Here is a 24006-nt window from a genome sequence, read left to right as displayed (position 1 = left end):
AGGAATTAGTATATCCTTTACCCATTTTGATTTGTGGAAACCCCTGGATTAGTTTTCTTCCCCTGGAATATTTTTTTTTATGAAGGTGCAGGCCACTGTACAGCAAATTTAATTATCCTGGCTCACTTGTTTTTTAGTCATCTTTAAAATAGTTTGCAGTGTGTCAGACATCCAGAAAAAAAATAATTAAAGAAACTCTTTTAGGATTTGAAAAGTGTGATCTGGGTGGATGGAGGAGAAGGTGGCATCAGAATGATTTGCTGCATGAATCATTTGTGAAGGATCCAATGTGACTAAGTGTCCTTTACGTGCTTGCCTGGGGTTGTTAAAGTCTGGAGTCAGAGCCTGAGGGGGTTCCTGCCTTTTCCTCCCCTGGCCCTGCTGCAGTCATCCTGCAGTGTAGGAAGCACAGCCCAGGGTCACAGTGACTGGCTATATGGGACAGCATGGGAGGGAAAGAGATGCCTTAAAGAGGGAGAAATATCCACCCTTTCTTGTTCTGTGCTCCTCTAATTGTGCTTTATAATTGAAACCTAATGAAGTACGCTTTGAAAAGTGCCCGAGCCATTCAGGCTGAGTTTAATTCTGCAATTCCCAGCATGGGAATCCCAAGTCTGCATCTGCAGCAATTAACCTTGGTCACATTAAAACTCAGGGCTTCCTCTGGTTGCTCATCAAGGCAGCTCAGCTCTGCCCCTGCCCCAGCTCCGTGCCCAGACATTGGCCCAGCAGAGGTGTTGGCACTGTGGCTTTCCTTGGCACGGGGTGACAGTGGTGCCAAGCTGCCTTTTTCACCTTCTGCTGTCCCCAAACACTTCTGGAGTTTTTGGGAAAGCAGGGAATGCAGAACACTCTGTTGGAGCTGGTGACAATTTCAGACTTTCTGTGCTGAGAGACACTGACCCCCAGGAGAACACTGCATTGACCTGGCCATGGAGAAGCTTCCGAAATGGAATGGCAGAACTGGGATTATGGGTGTGGAGTTTGAATAGAAGTGTGTGATATCACAGGGTGGAAAACTTAGAGTTTAAGGGTTTAGAATATAGTAATATATATAAGGCAAGATGGAGGTTTTAGGGTGGACGTTGCCCCTTCTTCTTCATCTTCGTCTTCACCTTCTTCTTCAACTTCTTCTCCACTTTCTTATTCACCTTCTTCTCCATGGTTTTGGGTGGTTTTGTGTAATTAGATAAAAAAAGTCCACATTGTGGGCATGGGTGGTTGGTTATTGGATTAAAAGTAAAAATAATTTAGGTGTCATTTCTTAATTGGACAGTTTCTCTTTAAAAGGCCCTGTAGAAAGAGAGATGAGGCTCCATTTTTAGTTTGTTAGAGTGAAGTCTGTAGAGCACAGGGTTTGTGAGACTGTGACAGAGATAAGAACTAATAAACATCTGAGTCCCAACAACAAATACCGTCCTGCACATTTAATCCTGACCTTGGCAAAAAAGAAGCAAAGACTCCATTAAGTGGTGATCCCATGTGAGGAGGACACCTATCAGGGTGTCCCTGCAGAAACAGAGGTAACAGAAGCAGCTAGAAACTGGAAAAATCCCTGGGGAAGAAAGAAAAAAAAGAAGACAAAACTCAACAATGCTGCAGCAAGCAGGACAGACCCAGAGCAGGTTCCATGTGTGCTCCTGGGGACACCCTTGCCAAGGGGGTGGGCCCCAAAAGAGTCTCCAAAGAGTTGAGGTGCATTCTTCATAGAGGTTTTTCTCCTTATTTATGAAGGAGAGGTGGAGCTATCCAGACTTATCTGATTTTTACATCTCATTAGTAAAAGGGAAGAAGCAGCAGAGCGATCCTAAAAGGGGAGTTGGAAAAATAAATTGGATTATTTTAAAGTTCATCCTTTGAGACTCTGAGCTGTAAAGACTTTTAATGCCACCTAAAGCAATTCAAAGTATCTTTGGAGCATCCCAAGGGTGGAATGAAGAGTGCTCAGAATATTGCTGTTAATGTGGGGAACAAGAAAAAAGGGAGTTGAACCAATCTAATGTATTATCCAATAAACGAAATTCATGGCTGACAATATTCCTACAGATGAAGTAGTAGGAAAATTCAATAGACTATTAAAAAAGGGGACAGAGAAGTATCTTTTTTCACTCCTGTTTGGAACTTGAGAGCAGGCAAGTGTCATGAAGTACGGCAAGTGCATTATGCCAAGAGTTTTGCAAAACATTTTTAAAGTGTGATTGAAATGTTTTTGTGTGGATTGGAAGTTGATTACAGCACCATAAAACCAGAACTGGAGTTGAGAGGTATCTAAAGATCTTAACAGTTCACTTTTCATTCACAAGGTCTCCACACTGTGTCTTCAGAAAACAAAATAACACAGCTGAAATAAACCTTACAATGTAAAATGGACCATAATGCACATAATACAGTTATTTTTGTGCTAGTCAGTGTTTGAGTGAATGCCCATGTTTTCTCAAATTGAGTAAAATACAAAAATCAATGTAGCATAGGGAGAAAGGTCTGGAGCTGGCTTTGGTTTGTCCTTGTGTGAAGAAAATGAATCAGCCTCTGCTCTGAGTGCTGTGTGAGGCTTTGCTGATGTGGCTCCTGGGGTTGCTCATTTGGACACCCTGTGGGCCAGCAATTTTATTTGAAGACAGCTGGATTTTAGGAAATGAAGAGATATTTATACAGGGCAACACACAAATATCTGGTATATTTGGTATAGTTCCCCCCTCCAGCCTCTTTTATAGTCAGCAAGTGGTTGGTAGGCACTGAATTTTTAAGTTTTAACCTTTGAATAAACCTCTCTGGCCAGTCCTGTGCCAGATGTCATGTCCTGTCAGATGCCCCCAGTGATCCTGGAGCACTGTGATGAGTTGGGGAGGAGCATTGCCTCAGCTTTTGACTTTGGAACACATTTTGCTGTGTGTCTTCTCCCTCTACAAAGAGTATTTAGCTGTTCAGTGAGATATAGCTCACTTGGCGCTAATGGATAGCTCAGAGACACCTTTGTGTGGGAAGTCACTTAAAAAAAATGAAACATTCCTTTTGGTAGGAATTTTGTAGCCTGCTTTATTAACTGTGGATTTTACAGCCTCTGGCTTCTGGGTAAATATAGTTCAGGTAAATAAAGCAGAAAACTTGCTGCAGCAAACTTGATTGGAGACAACCTCTTCTACAATAGTAATGGGATTTTATTCATGCAGTACCTAATGTGTCTGCAAAAGCTATAGCCCATGTATTTACTCCAAAGTAGTTCTGTCCTGAGAACAAAGGATGTTGTTTTTCCAAGGTGATGGAGGATTTCCAGATGTCTTCTGACTTTGGATTATCCTCAGGATATTAGAAAATCAGGTCCAGGATTTATTCAAGAGGGAACAAGCAGCAGTGAGTTTATTTAGCAGAAGTTGCAAACAGTCAGTGCACAAATGAAAAGCCTCTGGATGTGAGCACTGGGAAGTCTTTTAAAGGCTCTGTAATGCTGGGCACAGGATTTGTTCTTTCTGATGGTGTGTTTTTATTAGAGGGGAAAAGCAAAATGTCAGTGTCAAGCCACATGCCCCTGAGAGAGGGAGAGAGCAGAAACTTTCCAGCAAGGGTAGGAAGAAGGAGGGTGCTATGTGAGGAGTTTAGGAGATTGTCTTGGTTTGAAAAGACAGCAGTCTATAAAAGAAGGCAAAAGCCTCCTGTGAGATGGAAAAGGTAAACCCCCTCCCTCCAAATTACCACAATTTCAAAATTAAAAGGCTCTCAGGCAAAGATATGGGAATGGGAATAACAGTTCTTTACTAGGAGAAAAACTAAATACAAATTTAAAAAATGTAATTAGTACAAACAAAACTAGTGATAGAGTCAGAAAGCTGACACCCTGAGGAGTCAGGGTGTTGGTAATAGTCCAGTTCAATGGTGGCTGCTCCTCCTGGGGTGGCAGATGAAATGCTGCTGGAGCGGGGATCTGGAGAAGGGTGGAGTTTTCTCTGAAGGTCTGGTGATGGAGTAGATGGGCCTGTTCCCCTGGGGATCCAGTGGGGAAGAAGCTGCTCCTCTGGGAATCCAGCAAAGGGGCTGTTCTGGTGTCCCAAAAATGCTGATTTTCAGCAGGTAGGGGTGCTTGGCTCCTCCCTCTGGGTGGAGCATCTCACCATGGGATGATGGAACTTTACCAGTCCTGCAGTGAGTCATTCAATGGTCCATTAACAGAAGATATCTCCCCGGAGGGAGACATTGTTCTTGGGAGAGATAAGAAAACTGCCCGACCTCCAACAGATGGCAGATAGGATACATGCTTATCTTACAAGCCAGGACATTATGATTTAAATGGCTTTTTTAAAAGAATTTGTAGGATGAATCCCTTAAGTTTTAGCTGGTGCAGCATGTTGAGATGTAGACAGAAAAGGTTCAGAGAAGATTTTTGGGACTGGGGCAGTTGGTGGTTTACCCCTCAGGCTCAGCTTCTGTGCTGCTCTGAGATGGGGTTTGGGGAGCTCTGTCCCCCCTTCCCCATTTCCCCAGATCCACCCCATGGCTGGGCCTGGATCCTGCCCCTCTTATCCCACTGGCACAGCAAGATGGGGCCAGCAGAGAGCTCTGCAAAGCCCAGCTCCATCACAGGCTGAGCAATATTCATGAGAGCTTCAACCTTGTCCAACTTTGCAGAGCTGCTCAGAAAAACATGTTCCATCTTGCTATAAATAACAATACACAAGATACCTTCTTAAGCACTAAATTCTAAGTGAAAATTTTCACTTAGAAAAATTTTTTTGCATATAAACATTTCTTCACTGTTATCTAGCTCAAAGTTGATCATTTTTCTGCTAGAATGTTGCAAAAGCAACTTGGCTTTTTTCTTTTTTTTTTTTTTTTTCCTGCTGGCTGAAGCAGTTCAGGTGGATTTATTTACTCTTAATTAGGGCATTAAAACAACGTTTTTACATTGGCTTCAGGAGGAATTTCTTGCCCTCTTATTTATGCCAGGTATGCATAAATAGGGGAGATGGTTTGGCTTCCATTCTGTTTTGCAGGGCTGATTTAGACTTGCAACAGTTTTCAAAATCTTTTCAAATGGCCAAACTATTTTTCTGGGCAATTATGCTAGAAGGAAGGATGCAAGAAGGATGAAGATATTAATTTAAAAATTTGGAAAATGGGTTGGAAAATTGCACAGCCTATTTTCATCCCACACTTACTCCATACAGGTTGGTGGTTTTTGTTCTTTCTGGTGAAAAAAAAAATCCAAAGTTAGGAAAACTTGGTAGTGTAGCTTGAGAGACAACTATAAAAAGTGTAAAAATGGTTGTACCTGCTCTTGTGATGCTTTGTCTTTCTGGTATGGCAAACTCATGCAAAGAGCATGGTGAGGTACAAGCAAATTATTTTGTGATTAGAAAAGTATGAGCACTCTTACTTATTATTAATGGATATTTGGGGTTTGAGGTGCTTTCAGTTCTGTTCTAAGTCTGAAAATTTTAAGATAAAGGCCAAAAGGAAAGGACAAAAAAATCAACATAGAAAAGTAAATTTTGTTTTAATAGGTTTCAGAACTGATTTACAAGTGAGTTCTCATCCTTAGTGCTCTGTGATTCCTTCATTGCAGAAGAATTTTAATTTTTTTTTTTTTTTTTTTTTTTTTTTTTTTTTTTATTTTGTGTGAGTGATCACAGGTTGATCTTGGGATAAGAACAGAGCTCTGGGCTTGATTCCGTTATCTTCTGCTTTTGAGATGAGAATGTGGAGATGCACTTCAGATCCCCTTGGCAGGGAAGGAGGTTAAATGTATGTTTGAGGGGTTTGCTGGGTCAGAATATTGGCTTAGTGCCTCAGCTGCTGTTCCTCTACTGAGTGCTCCTCCTGCCCTCCATCCCTTGTTGATGGATCCAGGTGTGCAGCCAGGCTCCTTATGTTTCTTGTGCCTTAGGAATATTAAGAGTTTTCTAAGGCTTCCTACATGGTTTAGGGTTAATGATGAGGCTTGACCAAGCCGTGCTGCTTTTGCTCCTGTGTTAATCACCTTCAGTCTGTGACAGGGGCAGTAATGTTCATAGAATCCTGGAACGGACCCTAAAGCCTCCTCCAGGGCTCAGCCTGGAGGAGAAAAGGCTCTGAGGAGACCTTAGAGCACTTCCCATTACCTGTAAGAGAGTTGGAGACATATTGTAAATGCAGGTGAACCCAAAGGGAAGAAATGACAATGTCTGACTCAATTTAGAAGGCTGAATTATTTCTTTATTATAACTATGCTAAAATACATTAATATACTATATAAAAGGAGAATACTAAAACTACATACTACTTTCTCTGACTCTAACACAACTCGTGACCCTCTCTGAGAGCCCAGCCCCAGGTGGGTTGGATTTGCCATCAGGCTCAAACAATCCTCACCAGAATCCAATCAAGCAATCACCCCAGGTAAACAATTCTCCAAACACATTCCACATAGGAAAAACAAAGAACAGAAATAGAAATTGTTTTCTCTTTCATTTCTCTCTGTGAATCTCTAGGAAAAATCCTTAGAGGGAGAGAAACGTGCTTGCCACAGAGACAGGCTTTGTAAAGGCATGGAGTGATAGGACAAGGGAAAATGGTTTTAAACTGAAAGAGGGCAGAGATTTAGATTAGATACTAAGAAGAAATTCTTTACTAAGAGGGGGGTGCAGCACTGGAGTTGGTCACTGAGAGAAGCTGTGGCTGCCCCTGGATCCCTGGCAGTGCCCAAGGCCAGGTTGGATGGGGCTTGGAGCAGCCTGGGACAGTGGAAGAGGGCACTGCCACGGCAGGGGTGGCACTGGTTTAACTTCAAGGTCCCTCCCAACCCAAACCATTCTGTGATTCTTTGAATTGAGTCTCTGCTATTACATTCCTTACATTTAACAACCCATGGGGTGTTGTAGAGGGATCATGCTTCTCCCCTGCTCCCTTAAAGAAAACAAACAGCTCTGATAATATATGTGGAAAAGAATAGATTCCTTATGTTCTTCATGCCTTATCTTTCACACCCAAGCGAGGCTCGTGCTGCAATGTGAAGATGGAGGTGAGCTAGACAAAATATTAGCATGCTTTGATGCAAAACACAGATCTGAGTCCTCCAACTCTGACACTCTCAGCTTTGAACTTGAAATCAAATGTAAGAGCCCACATTCTGGGCCCTGGCTGTTTATGATTTACACTCTGCTTGATACCAGCCCCAGAACTGGAAGTGGCAAGTGCTACCAGTCATGCTGTAAACAGGGATGGGGACTGTGCCAGTCTCCATGTGGCTGGGAACCTGGAGCGGAATCCCTGTTGCAGGAGGAGAATCTCTGTAGCTACTTAAAATGATACAAAGCCACAATTATATTTCACCTTTGGAAAGCAAATGATCTTTAATCATCTGCTGAAACTGTGGTTTGCCAAGATTAAATATAGGATTAATGCCTGAAAGCAAGGATTTCTGCAGAAAAACAGGATAACCAAAGTCTGGGCTTTGTCCCATAGGCTTGTACCTGCTTTTTGCTCTTGGGTTCAGCAGGCAGTGACTCTGTAATTCACTGCTCTGCTGCATCAGGTGTCCATGCAGTGGTGTTTTACTGGGGCAGTGTGGTTCTGAGAGCGACCCCAAGCACGGGGCTGTGGGGGAGAAAAGAGCTGATTTTCATTCTCCAGTGAGGTTCAGGCTGGGGAAGGTGTTGTCTTGCCAGGTTTGAACTCAGAAGTGCTAATTGCCCTTACCCAGCTTGAGCCCTGGTGCTCAGAGCTGCCAGGGCAGGGGAGGGGGCGATTAAACCTTCATGGCTCAGCCTGGTGAGCAGCGACTGGGGAAGAGCCACTGGGGGTGCTGGGATGATCTGTGTAACAAATATACAATTTTAAAAGCATCTTATGGATTTTGTCAAGTCTCAAACAAGCAGGAAGGGAAGGCTGTGGTTGGGAATGGCTGTTTCTTGCTGTTCTTTCCATTGAAATCTGAAGCTGCTTTTGATGGTGGATATCTCATGAATGATACAAACTCAGGTTCAGAAAGATGTGTTTTGGAAACTCAGTGCTGACGACATGAGAACAAATCCATATGTGGTAAGAACTGTGGAGAAGCTTTATGAAATTTCTGGAAGGTCTGTGGTGCTCAAAATGATGGTGAGTGAGATGCTCAGAGGAACATCTTCATTTCACATCTTTCACTTTACCCTCTGCACACGCTGAATTCAAAATAAAACATTTCCAACAGAAATGGAAACCCTAACCCCAACCCCAACCCTGAGCTACAGCTGGTTTTCTTCCAGCATAAAAACCTGGTCTAGTGGAAGGTGCCCCTGCCTATTGCAGTGGATTTGGAACAAGATGATGTTTAAGGTCCCATCCAAGCCAAACCATACTGTGATAAAAGTCCTTTTCATGGTTAACTCACATTTCACGTGGCACCTTAACACCTGGCTAGAGGAACACTGCTTCCCTGAGGCAGTAACTAGGGAAATGAATGGTTATGTTTGTATAACTTTGAGTTCAAGGATATTTCTGTCAGACTTGAATGCATCAGTTGATTTGTGTTTATTTTTGGGATACAGGGAAAAATGAAGTTTTCCTGTAGGCTTTATTAGAGCATGGAGTGGAATATGTAAGGCAAGATTTAAAACTAAATAGCCTATTGTTTCCTGAGGTGTTTTCAATCATGAAGCCTTGCAGTTGGTTTCCCCTCCCCTCCATCTGCAGTGCTGAACCCTGTGAAACACATCCAGCTCTCTGCTGATACCTGACTCCCTTATCTCTGCACTCTTATGAATTGCAGAATATTTTCCAGCCCTGGAAAATCACACTTTGCCTGTGACAAAATTCTTCCTTATCTATTTATGAAGTCTCGTGCCAGCCCTGTTATGAATTTGAAGGAAGTGGTGTGGCAGAGCACAGAGGAAAGGTCCTGGTGGCTGCAGGTGCTGGGCAGGAGCAGAGCCTGGCACTGACAGAGCTGCTCTGCTCTGTGTTGGGTGTGAGTGCACTGGAGCTGGGCACTGGCAGCTGAACACTGAGCATTCCTAAAGCTGCTCTAAGGAGGATTTAAACACCACTAAGTCAGGCTTGCTCACAGCTGAGCCTGCCTGGGTGTCATCTGGGTAAATAGAAATGACTCCAGCTCCAGAGAGGATTATGCAATTGGGACCAAAGTGGTTTTCAAAATGAGGATTATAGAACCCCAGAATGGTTTGGGCTGGAAGGGACCTTAAAGCTCATCTCATTCCAGCCCCTGCCATGGGCAGGGAAACTTCCACTATCCCAGGCTCCAAGCCCTGTCCAGCTTCTGACTTATACACTCTCTAGGCTACCTGTACCAGTGCCTCTCCACCATTATAGTGAAGGATTTCTTCACAATATCAGACCTAAATCATCCCCCCTTGTCCTATCACTGCATGCCCTTGTAAAAAGTCCACTCCAGAAGGCTCCACTTTAAAATAAGAAAGGAATTAGAGCTGGGACTGGTTTTGCAGCTTTAACTTCCTAGGATGCCAGCAGCTTTGATGTTTCAGTGGGTTTGGTCCCAGGTTTTCCATCAGCTGAGCAGAGCAGTCAGCACTGGGACAGGTGGGACCTGGTGGCAGGACACAGTCCCACAGGGCAAGCTGGTCCCAGCCCTGGTGTGGGAAGGGACTCCAGACAATGGGATTTTCTGGTCAGATGGACAGGCTGCCTCCTGCTTGCTGAGCAGTGCTGGAGGAGCTGACATCTGTGACAATCTCTGGGATCCTTATTCCCAGTGCAGTCCAGCTCCCCTGTGCCCTGTGTGCTGCATAGTATGATAAGAACTGAGGGATAGGAATGGCCTTGATGCCAGGTCTTGCTTCAAAAGGCAAGTTGAGTTCAAAAAGCAGCAAGAAGTAAGGAAAATCTGCCTTTTCTTCTGGCTCAGTAAAGGGACAGACAGCAGCAAGGGTGTCCCTGCAGACCCCGCTCCTGACCTTGGCACACTCATGCATGGAGTGACTGTGTCATCTTCCTTGTCCTGCCTCCTCTCTTGTCCATAGCAAGAGATTGTTTTAGTCTTGAGGCATTGCTGAGTGAAAAAGGGGAGGAAAAAATTATTTTATATATATAGAAAGCTACTGCAGCTACCTGTCAGCTCCGTATCATTCCCAGATGGGAGGGGTTGCAGGAGGGGTGTGGAGAAGCAGAATGGGCTATTTTATGAAGACAGGCACATCAAACATAGGTGGGAATGTAGGGGAATAATGCAATGGATTTATAGGCTTCAAATGCCTTCCTCAAACTGCTATGCAGGCTGTCACTAAAATGGAAAATAGATATAAGGTTGTATAATGTACTCACAAAGTAGTGTGTGATATAACAGCAGCACTTACCATTTGCATTGAAACAGGCTGCAATTGCTAAAATCAGAGGGGAAGCTTAAAGTCCTAATGTTTAATGGTGGATATGGCTGTAGAGAGCAAAATTCTGCTCACTGGGGCTGATTAATTCTGTATGGCAAAAGATATAAGATGAAGTGTTCTGCATACCGGGATCAATTGTTGTGGGAAGAAACATATGAACAGATTTTTTTTCCCCCTTGACAGGCAAGTTCTCAATTCTGAGACATTGGAGTGTTCTGCCCTCAGTTTTAAGGTTATGAACACACAAAGTCCTGACAACTCTGTTATTCATCAGGGGGAAATCTTACTCATATGCACCAAATGTATGGGCAGGCTAAATGGATCTATCAGCTGGGATTTGAGCAGAATATTCTGCCTTGTTAATTTATTTATTTAGGAGAGTTAAAGAGAGTCTGAACAGCCATCCTGGGTTCCCTGAGGTTTTTAGCAGTGTGGGGCAAGAAGGGCCATTCCAGTGGAGTGATGAGATCTTTATCACAATTTGTTCTGTATCAAGCTTAGGGCCTCGTGCTTGTGCCATTACAACTTCTTCCAAAGGAACTTCTAAACCCAAAGTTAATTAATCACATCCCTTGATGATCTATTTCCCTGTTTAATTACCATATTTTTACCTTTTTTTTCCCTTTTTTGTTCTACATGGATTTTTTTAACTTCTAATTTTCAACTCTTGTTTCTAATTTAGAAAGCACAGGACAAAGCACTTTCTTCCTCCACCATGCAAAGAAAGAGTAAAATTCACCAGACTTGTGCACTTGCTTGTTCACTAGTTTTGAAAAAAATCTAAGCCGGTTATTTTTGTTATTTTTTAAATTATATGTTTTCTCTCTTGCAGTGGGAAATAAACTTGTGCTTCCTAGTTTAGTTAATACCTCTGCTATCATTTCTCCCTTCCCCATGAAAGTTTTATGTCCTTGTAAGAGAAGTTCTGCAGTTGCAGATGATGACAGTTAGCAAAGTGTTCATATCTCCCCAGAAAATTGTGTTAAATTGGGCTCTGGGAAGTAGAGAAGAGCTGTGCTTATGCTCTCAGTATTACATCTACGTCTCTGGGGTTGTTACCATAGCTCAGTGATTTAAAAGAATTAATATTCTGGGCTTTAAAGTGAATAAAAAACGGAGGGAAAGATGGAATAAGAGGGGGTGCCCCTGGTTAATGGGGACTGGAGTGCACTGGAATTGGTTGCTTAAATAACAACCAGGAGTGAACTTGTTCACCAGCCTACTCCTTTATGCTGATCTTTTCTTATTTTATTCTCCAATCTATCACAGCAATTATGCATCACTGAACACCGGAACATTAAACCTATAAAGCCCTTTTTGATAGTTTCCAGTAGACTCGAACTTGTACTGTTAGCGTATTTTACATTTTACAAAGAATTTGGACTTATGAAGCCAAATTTGGCACAGCTGACAGTGGATTTCAGCATCTGAGCACCTCCTGAATAAATCCCTCCTGCCCAGCTGGGAAAACCCCAGGCTCAGTGCTCTGCCCCTCTTGTGCTGGTGGAAAAATTGCTGTTCTTTATTCTTCTGAGTTCCTTCACCATTTGCCTTTTTGATTTTTTCAAATTTACTGCTTTTTTTTTGCTTCAGTATGAGAAGCATTTAATTAACTCAGTGAAGGATGTTGAAGGAGATTTAGGATTTATTAATGTGTATTTCTTTGCTCAATTTTGCTGTGTTTAGATCCATAGCAGTGCTGGCCACTAAAATTTTGGGACCATCAAGTGCCCCAGCAGCTGATGTGTAAATTTTCCATTCCCTATGGAAACCCTGGACAGATATTCCAGTTTGTAGAGAAAAGACAACTTTCCACTTAGGACAGTGCGTGGTCTGCAGGGAGATCAGAAAGGTGGTTAAAAGCCATAGAGTTTCAGTCTTGTGAGGAATTTCCTCATCTTTGCATTTTCATTTATTCTGCATCAAAATGCAAATAAATATTTTCAATATTTCCAATCAGAATCATATTTTAGAATACATTTTGGGGTATTTTTCTGTTTGTTTTCTGTCTGTGCTTTTGTACTTTTAAATTAATAATGTGGTGGGGGTTTTTTTGAGAATACAGAAGTATTAGATGGCCCAGCTTGTCTTTAAAATAGATTATTTAAAATAATTTAGAACAGCTGCATTTGAGCGATTGAGTCATCTTATTTTTTAGATTAGAATCTCTTGTTTGTTTTGTAATGAAATGCTTTGACACTTGGAACAAGAAATTAAGATAAATATTCAGCATACAAACCACAAGACAGGTGTTTTTTCCAGCATCCTTCTTGTTCCAGGGAAGTGTCATATTTCTTCTCCAGACATGTTTTTGTGCTTTTATAAATTACTCCAGAGTTGGAAATTTCCATGGTTTCTTGAAAAATTTTCACCTCCTGATTCCCTGCAATTTCTCTTGCTTCAGAAATGGAGTTTAAATCAGTTGAGAAGCCTGGATACTCCTTGGTGCCTTCCTTTAACCCAGCTATAATCTGATGGAGCACACATGGAAATGAACAGAGAAGCCATACATTGATTTTTGTAGGAGAAATCCTCCAACCCTGGGCCATGATTACACACAGACCCACGAGTGTGGCACTTCTGGGTTATTCCAGCAGGAAAATCCCAGTGCCCAGCCCGTGGAGCTGCTGCTGGCTGAGAGGAGGGTGGCAGAGCAGGGATGTGTGCCAGGCCACAGAATCACAGAATCACAGAATAATGGGGTTGCAAGAGACCTCTAAGATCATCAAGTCCAACCTATGCCCTAAAACCACAACTAGGCTATAGCACCAAGGGCCAAGTCCAGTCCTTTTTTAAACATATCCAGAGATGGTGATTCCACCACCTCCCTGGGAAGACAATTCCAGTATTTTATTATTCTTTCAGTATAAAATTTTTTCCTCATATCCAACCTGTACCTTCCCTGATGTAGCTGAGGCTGTGTCCCCTTGTTCTGCCAGTGCTGCCCGGTGGAAGAGACCGACCCCACCTGTCTAAACCTCCCTTCAGGAAGCTGAAGAGAGCAATGAGGGACATGCTGCTGGCAGGGAGGAGGGTGGCAGGGCAGGGATGTGTGCCAGGCCAGCCCCAGGACACGCTGCTGGCAGGGCCAGCTGTGCTGCAGCTGGAGTGGCAGCTGCTGTCCCTGTGCCTGCAGGTCCAGAGAGGAATGAGGCTGAGACAGAGCTCTCAGCTGTTGATCCACACTCAGGGCAGCACTCAGAGCTAAGAACCAGCAGGTAGCTCGCTGGGAAGAGAAAAATGATTGGTTGTTTGTTTGTTTTTTTGCTGAGCTGGAGGAGTTTGCCTTCTTTTCCAAGCAGACAGCTCTGTTTCCAGGGCTGCTTCCTCTGCTTCACCTGGGGTTTGGCTGCTTAACCAGCAGCACTCAGCAATTACAGAAATCCACAGACTTCTCAGCCCCACAAACGTTTGTGTAGAGGAGTGTAGAAGTCTTTATAAATGGCAGCCTGGAGAACATCAGACCCTCGTGGTGGTGAGGAGAGTCCTCTCAGAGGTGGGCACACAGCCAGGGGCTCTCCTGGCAGGGTCTGTGTGCCCTTTTAGCCCAGGGGCTCTCCTGGCAGGGTCTGTGTGCCCTTTTAGCCCAGGGGCTCTCCTGGCAGTGTCTGTGTGCCCTTTTAGCCCAGGGGCTCTCCTGGCAGTGTCTGTGTGCCATTTTAGCCCAGGGGCTCACCTGGCAGGGTCTGTGTGCCCTTTTAGCCCAGGGGCTCTCCTGGCAGGGTCTGTGTGCCTTTTATAGCCCAGGGGCTCTCCTGGCAGGGTCTGTGTGCCCTTTTAGCCCAGGGGCTCTCCTGGCAGGGTCTGTGTGCCCTTTTATAGCCCGGGGGCTCACCTGGCAGTGTCTGTGTGCCCTTTTATAGCCCAGGGGCTCTCCTGGCAGGGTCTGTGTGCCTTTTATAGCCCAGGGGCTCACCTGGCAGTGTCTGTGTGCCCCTCTAGCCCAGGGGCTCTCCTGGCAGTGTCTGTGTGCCCTTTTAGCCCAGGGGCTCTCCTGGCAGGGTCTGTGTGCCATTTTAGCCCAGGGGCTCTCCTGGCAGTGTCTGTGTGCCATTTTATAGCCCGGGGGCTCTCCTGGCAGTGTCTGTGTGCCCTTTTATAGCCCAGGGGCTCACCTGGCAGTGTCTGTGTGCCTTTTATAGCCCAGGGGCTCACCTGGCAGTGTCTGTGCCCCTTTCCTGCCCTCTCCAGTCACTCAGAGCCCTCCTGGAGGGAAGCAGAGAAGAGCTCAACCCTGATGAAACAAGAACTGGTTGCTGTTTCTGCACCATTTGCACTTACCAGCCCCTAAATATTTCTGCTGCTGGGCTGGGTGACCCTGGAAACAGACTCTGGACACATGCACAGCTTTGCACTGTTGTGTTTCTATCCTCTGTGCTGCATCCAGGTACTGGTCACATGTAAAAGTCAAATGTTCAGTTTTGGGGACAAGGGTGGCTCTGAATGGCTCCACAGCACCTGGTTTAACAAGGTCCATATCTACTGGGAAGAGAGTCTGCTGCAGAAAAGGTAAACTCACATTTGGCTGTGCCACAAATCTCTCTGCTGGAGTTTATATATCCTGAAAAGAGCCTTGGGAAATCCTCAAGTCTGATTTGAGTGAGCAGTTGCTCTGAAAATTGACCCACACTACAATATCAAATTTGGGGACATTCTCTCAAGTGCCGTTTCCTCCCTCTCTGCTTCTTGTGAGTTGACCCAGGTTGTTTTAAGGTCCCTTGTACTCATTCTCTGCTAAAGTCAACAGAAAAATAAAGACTGGGTTGGTTTGTGTTTTTTGTTTTGTTTTGTTTTTTGTTAAATCAGTGAGTTGTTTTATTCTTTATTTGTTTGGGTTTTTTCCTTGAAAGCTTTTGTAGCTTTTTTGCCTTAAGGGGATAGGGTTTTTTTTGGTTTTTTTAATAAAGAAAAATAACTGTTTCTGTAATGATTTTAGAACTGCTGAAGGTAGCAGAATACTTTTATTTATAGGATGTAGTTCAAGGACAAATGCATCTTTCACTTGTATTTATAACCTTCAGTATAATGTGCTTGAAAATAAATACCACAGATTTTGCATAGGCCACTGCATGACCTGGGCATCCTGTGAACGTGCTGTTCAGTGCCCCAGGTATAGGAAGTTCTCTTTCTTTTCCTCCAATTCTTATTTTTCTGATTCCCCTTTGCAATTCTACAGAATTTCTATTTCTCTAGCTCTTGATGTGCCAGAAGAGCACACAAGATTGCATTGGCTAATTCCTACATAAGATTAAATTAAATACATTTTTCTTTCTGGAGTTTAGCTATGGCATGGACAGGGTCATGTCTCCAGATTTAAGTATTTGTTTCTCAATTGAATTCCAATGGTCTACTTACAAATTCCCTTGCTTTGAAGTGCCTTGGTGCAATAAGAACTCTCAAAATACTGTCCCATGCCATGCTGACTCTTGACTCTCTGAGGGAAAAGCAGAGGGTGTAGAGATTTTCCTCCTGTTTTTCATTTTTTGTTTGTTTTAAGAGTCATTATGCTCAGAGGTCTCTCTTTCTCAGGCGTCTGGCGTGTAATAAAAATCTAAACCCAGATTGTAATTTCTGGAAAAATTAGCTGGTTTTCAATGAAATCACCTGAAAGCTGTCTAGTTATAATTCCTTTAAGAGTTTTGTTTCTGTACTTTCTTGTTGCTGCTATAATTCATACCCTTTCTCTGTTACACTGCCTTATCTTGGATGTCAGCTCTGTCTAAACTGTTCTTCTCTGTCCAAATAAGAGGATTCACATGTTCTCACCCTTCTCTGGTGTCAGTAACATCAGTCTTGGCCTCTTATTTATCCTGTTATTATTAAAGCCTCCCTTTTTAAACACTGGATATTTATTTTTCCTCAAAATGCAACATTTTCCTCCTGTCATAAAGCAAGTGACTTAAAGATTTTCAAAGGCTCTTTCAGAAAAGCTGGGAATTAGATTCTTATGGAGACCTTAATAAAAAATTGAAGACCTCATGTATTAACATACATTGATTTATTCATAGTGTTTCATTACAAATAAGTGTGGATCCCATAATATCAAAAAAGGTTAGGAGAGCAGCAGAGCATGGTACATTATATTGACAGCTCTGTTGAAATTGAGCTGCCTTGGGATTGAATTTGGAACTCGGGCAAGGAATTGGCTGGTAAATAAGTCATGAGTTTCCCTTGAAGTGTCTGTACATCAGGAGGGTTGCCATGGGTGAGCTCAGGCAGGTTTCACAGTGTGCAGGGACCAGCTCCAGGTGCGCTCAGGACATCCCTCCAGGTCTGCAGCCCACCTGCCTTCAACCAGGTGTAAACCAGACACTGCACCATGTGTAAATCTGCACTCAGGCTCGGAATGAGGGGAAGGAAAGGACAGCAGAAGCTGATTTCCACAGAGAGAAAAGTGTTGGAATCTGAGGTATTGATGATTCTGAGATTGTAGAAAGTCTCTGTCTTTCAGCCCCGCTGCCAAAGCAGAAGCCATAATTGGTCTGTGCTGGTTTCCAGGTTGTTTATTCTGTTTATCTCTCACATGTTCTGCTGCCCTGCCCAGCTCTGTCCTGCAGGGCAGCGTGTGGGGCTCTGCCCTCAGTGGGATGTTACAAACATTAAATACCAGAAACTCCCTGGGCTGCATTTACAAGAACGTGCCAATATCTGTCACCTACGTTGGACAGTGTGTCCCCAGCCTGAACCAACAGAAAAATGCCAACACCACAGTGAGACATGGAGGGCATGAAGAAGGAGAAAAAGGACAAGGCACACCCAGTTTCCTCCATCTTGTCCCCTTTGAACCCCTCATCTAGAATCCTAAAATTTTACTTCTGCACCCATGCCACACTTAATTATTACTTATTATTATTACTTCTATCAAACACTCAGAGCTGGTAATTCATCCTGTAAGATTGAAAACTCTTTTCCATGGACAGAGATCACAGCCAGTGTCCCTGGGGGCTCTGTCCAGGGGGGTTCCTGACCCCTGCCAGGGTCCCAGACCTGCCAGGGCAGCCAGAGGGAAGCTCTGGATTCCCATAGAAGAGCTTTTCTCTAAAGACATGGTGATCTTTATTTCATTTAAACATATTAGTTCATTTCAGCATATTCTCTGCAGCACAGGCAAAGGCCTCCAAAGCTTTTGTTGTCAGAAAAGGGATTCCATTGTTTTCAGCTGCCTTTTGAGGAGGTGATTTGCCAAAAGGAAATGTATCCATGTTTGCACTGAGGGTTTTTGTGAGCTCTGGGGGCTTGCAAGGATGATTCTCATGGAAATCCTGCCGGCCGTGCTGTGTGCTCTGGTTTGCCAACAGAAGTTCTGAGCTTGGGAACATAAAGTAGCTCTTTGCATCTTTTGTTGTAAGTCAGCACATACTGAGGTTTTAGCCGAGAGAGGAAATTAGTTTTTCCCTAAGTAACGCCTTGGAAAAATTGTCATGTTTGTTTGACAGCACCCAGACACAAAACGGCTCGTGGGAGATACGGAAACAATCCCGAAATAATTCCCTGTGTTTGCAGTCCAGCCTCGAGTGGTGGCAAAGCAGGGGAGCAGGGAGAGGCCAGCTGCAGAAGGCCCCTCACCACCTTCCTGTCCTTCTTCTTCCTTTGCAGATCACCTACAAGGCTGTTGGGTCTCTGGATCCCAGTGCTGACCTGTCCAGCCAACGAGGGAAAGTCTTCAAGCTCCGGAACGAAACCCATCACCTTTTTGTAGGATTGTACCCAGGCACCACCTACTCATTCACCATCAAAGCCAGCACAGTCAAGGGCTTTGGGCCACCCATCACCACCAGGATTGCAACTAAGATTTCAGGTACTGCTTTGGAGAATGAGAAAAAAAACATAATATGTGACTTTATGCTTTAGACTCAAAGCTGATGCATACAATGATAAAAAATACTCAGCTCAATGTCTCTCCAAGTTTCATGGGGCAGAGTTTTGAAACAGCCACAGATCTTTGTTTATTTGGGTTACAATTACAGTTGTTAATTTGTGGGTGTCATAAGAATCCCTGGATATCTGTGGAGCATTTTAAATGAGAACCATCATTAGTTCCACAAATGAAATACCCTTTTAGTAATTATTGATAGCATTATCTGCCTGGTTGGGGAAGCTCCTCTGTAATGTGGTTTTTATTTTCAGGATGTATCAAAATGGATGTAATGAAGTAATGGGATTAATAGTGCAAAGAGACTAAAAATAAGGGAGGAACACTGTTTTTCTTGGGCTTTTTAATGGGTAAGAGCAGAGGGAGGACTTGAGGCAGACAAGAACATGAAAGGCATTAAAATAAGGAGGCAATGGCAAAGAGAAATTGTGGGGGGAAAAAAGGGGGAAACAGGCCAGTTATAAAAAAAATATGGACTGTAGTGGTGATATTGGGCAGATGTATGTGGATTTTAACATTTGGTTGATAGCACTAAAATAGATTTTTAAAATAGGTTTTCTAACAGAGGGGAAAGCTGACATTTTTCGGTCTATCTTAACAGTTTTTTCAGTAAAGTCAAAAAACACATCTGGAACATTCAGGACACTGGTAATGCTTGAAATTATGGCTGGTTATTGTAGAAAAGATTGCACTACAGTATAGATTTTCCACTGCCCTATTTCAAAATCAGTTAATAATAGCTTGTTGTGAGCAGTAAGTGACAGGGTAAATTTTAAGGAAGCAAAGCACATCTCCTCCCTCTGCTCAGGGTTTGAACCCTTCACATTTAGCACTAAAGCCCTGAACCACTTGAAGTAAAAGCCATTAAGTGTCCAAACAGCTGCATGGGCTGTTGGGGGTTCTGCAGCCTTGCTGTGCAGGCACAGCACAGTGTGCACTCCACTCCCTTGTGACCAGAGAAATAAGAAACCACAGCAATGGTTTGAGGGTCTTTTCTCCTCTGAATCAGTTTCTCTGCATTTTAGCATCCCATGAGTGCTCAAATTGTGTTAGCAGCCTGCATGAGTGCCAACTATATGCATACTGAACTTGGTTTTTTGACTTTTTTGCCCCCCATCTCCCAAATACCTGGTTCTCAATAGGTGGGTAAAAACTCCATGCAAGCATTAGGATAGTCTCTGGCATCAGATTCTCCCATTGCATGGTCAGGTTTCTGATACATTTTCCAATTAATTTGAAAGATACACTTAAATTTGCTCTAAGAGGCAGCCTCAAGGTTAGCAGGGAGAAGAAGGATTTTTGCACTGACAGGGATGTCCTGGTGAGGATGTTTGGGTTTTTTTCCCACATGGAAAGACATCTGTGCTGTAGCTATGTGGGTGTATTTGTTTTGTGGGTGCACTAAGTCATGCTGTAGCACCGTCCCCTCTGGCCAGAGCCGGGGCTCAGCAATTCCTGCTGTGCCATCGAGGCCAGCAGGTCGAGGCAGGGGATTTTCCTCCTCACCTCTGCCCTCATGAAACCTCACCCGGAGCTCTGCACCCAGCTCTGGGTCCTCAGCTCAGGAAGGACATGGAGCTGTTGGATTGAGTCCAGAGGAGGCCACGGAGATGCTCCAAGGGCTGGAGCCCCTCTGCTCTGGAGCCAGGCTGGGAGAGCTGGGGGTGCTCACCTGGACAGGAGAAGGCTCCAGGGAAACCTCAGAGACCCTTGCAGGGCCTAAAGGGGCTCCAGGAGAGCTGGGGGTGCTCACCTGGATAGGAGAAAGCTCCAGGGAAACCTCAGAGCCCCTTGCAGGGCCTAAAGGGGCTCCAGGAGAGCTGGGGGTGCTCATCTGGAGAGGAGAAAGCTCTGGGGTGACCTCACACTGTAGTACCTAAAGGCCTTCTACAGTAGTACCTAAAGGGGCTCCAGGAGAGCTGGAGAGAGACTTTGGACAAGAGTCTGGAGTGACAGGACAAGGGGAAAATGGTTTTAACCTGGCAGAGGGCAGGTTGGATGTTAGGAAGAAATTCTTCCCTGTGAGGGTGGGCAGGCCCTGGCACAGGTGCCCAGAGAAGTTCTGGCTGCCCCTGGATCCCTGGCAGTGTCCAAGGCCAGGCTGGACAGGGCTTGGAGCAGCCTGGACAGTGGAAGGCGTCCCTGCCATGACAGGGGGTGGGATGGATGATCTTTAAGATCCCTTCCAACCCAAACCATGCTGTGATCTCCAGCATCTCCGGTGATCTCTGGTGTGGAAGACCACTGGGGATGTGTCTCCTTTCAATGAGTCACTGCTTCCCCTTGATGGAGAGCACCTTATTCCAGAGAAATCCTTCTTAAGCAGTTGACATCCACTCTGAATGCATTCCCAGCTTATTGGCAGGGAAGCCAGCAGCTGAGCTGATAATGGCAGCCCCCATTCTTGACAGTTTTTAGGCATTTAGATAAAAATCCTGATTGTAAACAGGATTACAGTGGAAATCACTATGAGAGGATTAAATATGGGATCCCCCACAATGCAGCTTGCCCTTGTGAGCTACAGATGAATTATTTGCATGAATTCTTCTGTTTGCCTTGTACTTTAAAGTTATTTCAGCAAAACCTACATCTTTGGAACAAATTTGTGCTGTTCTGACCTCATGATCTCTTCAGGTCTTCAGCAGTAAAACTTGTCCCAAACAGATGCTTGCTCCTGGAGAAGAAAGAAGCAATAAGTGAAACATAATTCCTAAGGAAAGTTGTCCTACTTTCATGGAATGGTCCTAAGATAATATAACAAAGCAGAAGGGGAAAGTAGAGTTTGGCTGAGTGGGTTTTTATTCAGTGGGTTTCTGTATTGCTTGGGAGAACATGCCAGGGATGGGGTTGCTGTGGCTGGGCATTGCCCAAGGGTGGCACTGGGATCCCTGCAGCTGCCTGGTGAGTCAGCAGAACTCAAGCACCTGGGTAAAATGTCCTGGGTTTGGGTGCAAAAATAACCTGGCTAATTTGTGCTCCTCTCTTTTCATCTTTTGTGCTTCCTAGCACACCCTCCAGCTAATCAAGGGGACACAGCCTAAGTCTGTGCATTAAAATCTCTTAAGATGTGAGAGGGCAAATCCACTGACCAGAGCAGGGAAAAAGATTCAGGATTCTGGATTTTCTTAGCTCTGCCACTGATTCACTCATCCTAATAATTTGGGGTTTTTTAATAATGTCTATGCAGTTTTCTTTCCTCACCTTTAACACTGAAGGAATGATCCCATCTCAAGGCTTTACTAGCTCCTAAAAATTCAAGACAGGATTTTCAAAACCAGCTTGCCCGATTGTCCAATTCTCATTTAATTGTAATGGAAAAAGAGTGTACAAATATTTAAGCAGTTTTGATCATTCTGGTCCTAGCACTAGGAAGTATTTTGATCTTCCATTTGAGAACTGTTAATACGATGCTGCCATCCCTCCCAAGGGCAGTGGCTGGTGCATAATGAAGCGTTTTTGCTCTGCTGCAGCACCGTCCATGCCCGAGTACGACACGGACTCTCCCCTCAATGAGACTGACACCACCATCACGGTCATGCTGAAGCCTGCCCAGTCCCGGGGAGCACCTGTCAGGTGAGTGTTTTGTCTTTTCTCTTCACATTTCCCTCCTCTCCTTCCTCCCCAGGCTTCCCTCACTCCTCTCTCATTCTCCTCTGATAATGGAGCTGCCGAAAGCGAGTGCTGACCAAAAGGCCAACTCAGCTGTTGATTCTGCTTTTCACACTCTCCTTTCATGAATGCTGCAGCCTCCCTGCCTCCCGCTGTTAGCCTCCAGGAAGGATTGCTGCTGGCACTGTTGGGGTTATTACCCTCTCAGCATCACTTCAGATGCCTTTGCAGTGCTGGAGCACAGCGGGACGTGGAGCTGGAGGCTGAACATCCCCACACGAGGGTGGAGGAGGCTCCAGATCTCCATCCTGCCCCCTCTGCCATGATGAACAAGGCCTGCTGGTAGCTATTGTAGGAATGCCTGCCCTGTCTTTAATGTTTGTGGCGGTGTTTGCTCAGTTTCTGGATTTAACACGCTGCTCACATTCGTAATCCAGCTGTGCTGCGGGGCTGGCTGTGCAGTGAAGTCCAGAAAAAGGAATTTTGATTTAGTGAGGCCCTGCTAGCACAGACAAGCAGATCCTGCTGCAGAGTAGAGGATTTACAGATCACAGAATCATTAAGGCTGGAAAAGATCTCCAAAACCATCGAGTCCAACCTTTTACTACTGACCACCCAATCAACCAGACCAGAGCAGAGTGCCATCTGCAGTCATTTCCTGAACACCTCTGTGGGCAGTCCCTTCCCATGCCTGACCACCCTTTCTGTGAATAAACTCCTCCTGATGCCCAGCCTGAACCTTCCCTGGCACAACTTGAGGCCATTTCTTCTTGTCCTGCCCCTTGTGGGAGCAGAGCCTGACTCCCCCCTGGCTGCACCCTCCTGTCAGGGAGTTGTGGAGAGGGAGAAGCTCCTCCCTGAGCCTCTTTTTCTCCAGGTTAAACAGCTCCAGCTGCTCCTCACATGTCTGAGTCTCCAGGACATGACTGAGTCTCCAGCCCCTTCCCCAGCTCCATTCCCTTCTCTGGACATTCTCCAGCCCCTCAATGTCTTTCTTGCAGTGAGGGGCCCAGAACAGGACAGAGGACTCAAGGTGGGACCTGACCAGTGCCAGGTACAGGGGTGCCATCCCTTCCCTGGACATTTAGGGGCAGGGAGGTGCCCAGGCACCCATGGCACAGAGTGGGCACCTTGCAGGGAGCCTTGCTGCCTGTCTTAGCTGGGTCCTGCTCTGAATGCTGACATGTTCATGTGGGACACTGCAGGTCGCTCTCTGACTTGGGGTGCTGTCCTCATCACTCTCTTCCATCTCAGTGAATTTGTGTTTGGTGGCACCAGCACAGATGAACAAATTTCCCTTCTGAGCTCACACTGCCTCACCTGTTGCTGCCACTCCTCCTGCCAAGCTCCTGTGCTGACAGCAACCATTGGAATCACTTACAAAAACAGTGGGTCCTGCCTTGCAGAGGGGTCCAGCAGGTATTCATTACCTCCCTGTGGGATCTTCAAGTTGTATCTCCAGTTTTCACAAGAGACTCTTGAAGTTTTTCCCATGGGTGTTATTTTAAAAATGCCATAGTTCCCCCTTTCATAATGGGTTTCTTTCATTTTGGATCTGTGTATCCCACTGACAGGTTCTTAATGCTTTTGAAGGATGCCCACTAAGTATTCAGGAGCAAATTGCTCCAGATGCAAATTACTGGATTTAATAAATATCCTATATCAGTTGGTGGTCCCCCATCTGTGTTGTGGCTTAGCCCCAAAATGCATTGACAAGCTCAAAAAAAAAAAAAAAAAAATCATTCTTTAGGACTAAGCACCATCCCTTCTCTGTATTTCAAAGTTTGCTTTTCAATCTCTGGTACTACATATAAGCAAATTTAGGAGCCTATTTTCTGAGTCCTTTAGGGATGTTTTTTTCCTCTGGAAAAGAGCAGTAAAATCACACAGCTTTGTTTTGTTTTATTTCTTTATATGGGGGAACATTCCTGTATCTCGTTTTACCACCTGCTGTCTTAGCAGTGTTGCTATTTTGTCTTTTTATTGAAAAGTCTTGCAATTTCTTTCAAAGTCGATTTACTGCACTTTAACTGCATTCAGTGAATAATGCCTTTTCCAGCAAATGCATCTGTACATAAAATTGGTAGAGATTTTTTATAAATTTTCACTCTGATTTCTTTAATTGCATCGTAGCCTATTACACATGTTTGCAGAAAGTGCAATATTTACATGCCACATCTAAGTGATAAAATTATTTCCTATAATGAGTCCATT

At 44.5% G+C, this 24006-nt stretch overlaps 1 protein-coding gene across 5 annotated transcripts in view; it reads left to right on the top strand.

Annotated features, from left to right (window-relative positions):
• PTPRT (protein tyrosine phosphatase receptor type T) overlaps positions 1-24006 on the top strand; it is a 465371-nt gene that overhangs the window by 324858 nt on the left and 116507 nt on the right. For all 5 annotated transcript variants that reach the window (XM_021535473.3, XM_021535470.3, XM_021535472.3 and 2 more), the window contains exons 10-11: positions 17907-18108; positions 21654-21756. In XM_021535473.3, coding sequence (XP_021391148.1) covers positions 17907-18108; positions 21654-21756 — 305 coding nt within the window. The remainder of the gene's footprint in view (positions 1-17906; positions 18109-21653; positions 21757-24006) is intronic.

Source organism: Lonchura striata, chromosome 17, assembly GCF_046129695.1.
Source record: "Lonchura striata isolate bLonStr1 chromosome 17, bLonStr1.mat, whole genome shotgun sequence".
NCBI lineage: Eukaryota > Metazoa > Chordata > Aves > Passeriformes > Estrildidae > Lonchura > Lonchura striata.
The sequence above is the reverse complement of the archived record's forward strand: the minus strand, read 5'-3'. Positions and strand labels throughout refer to the sequence as shown.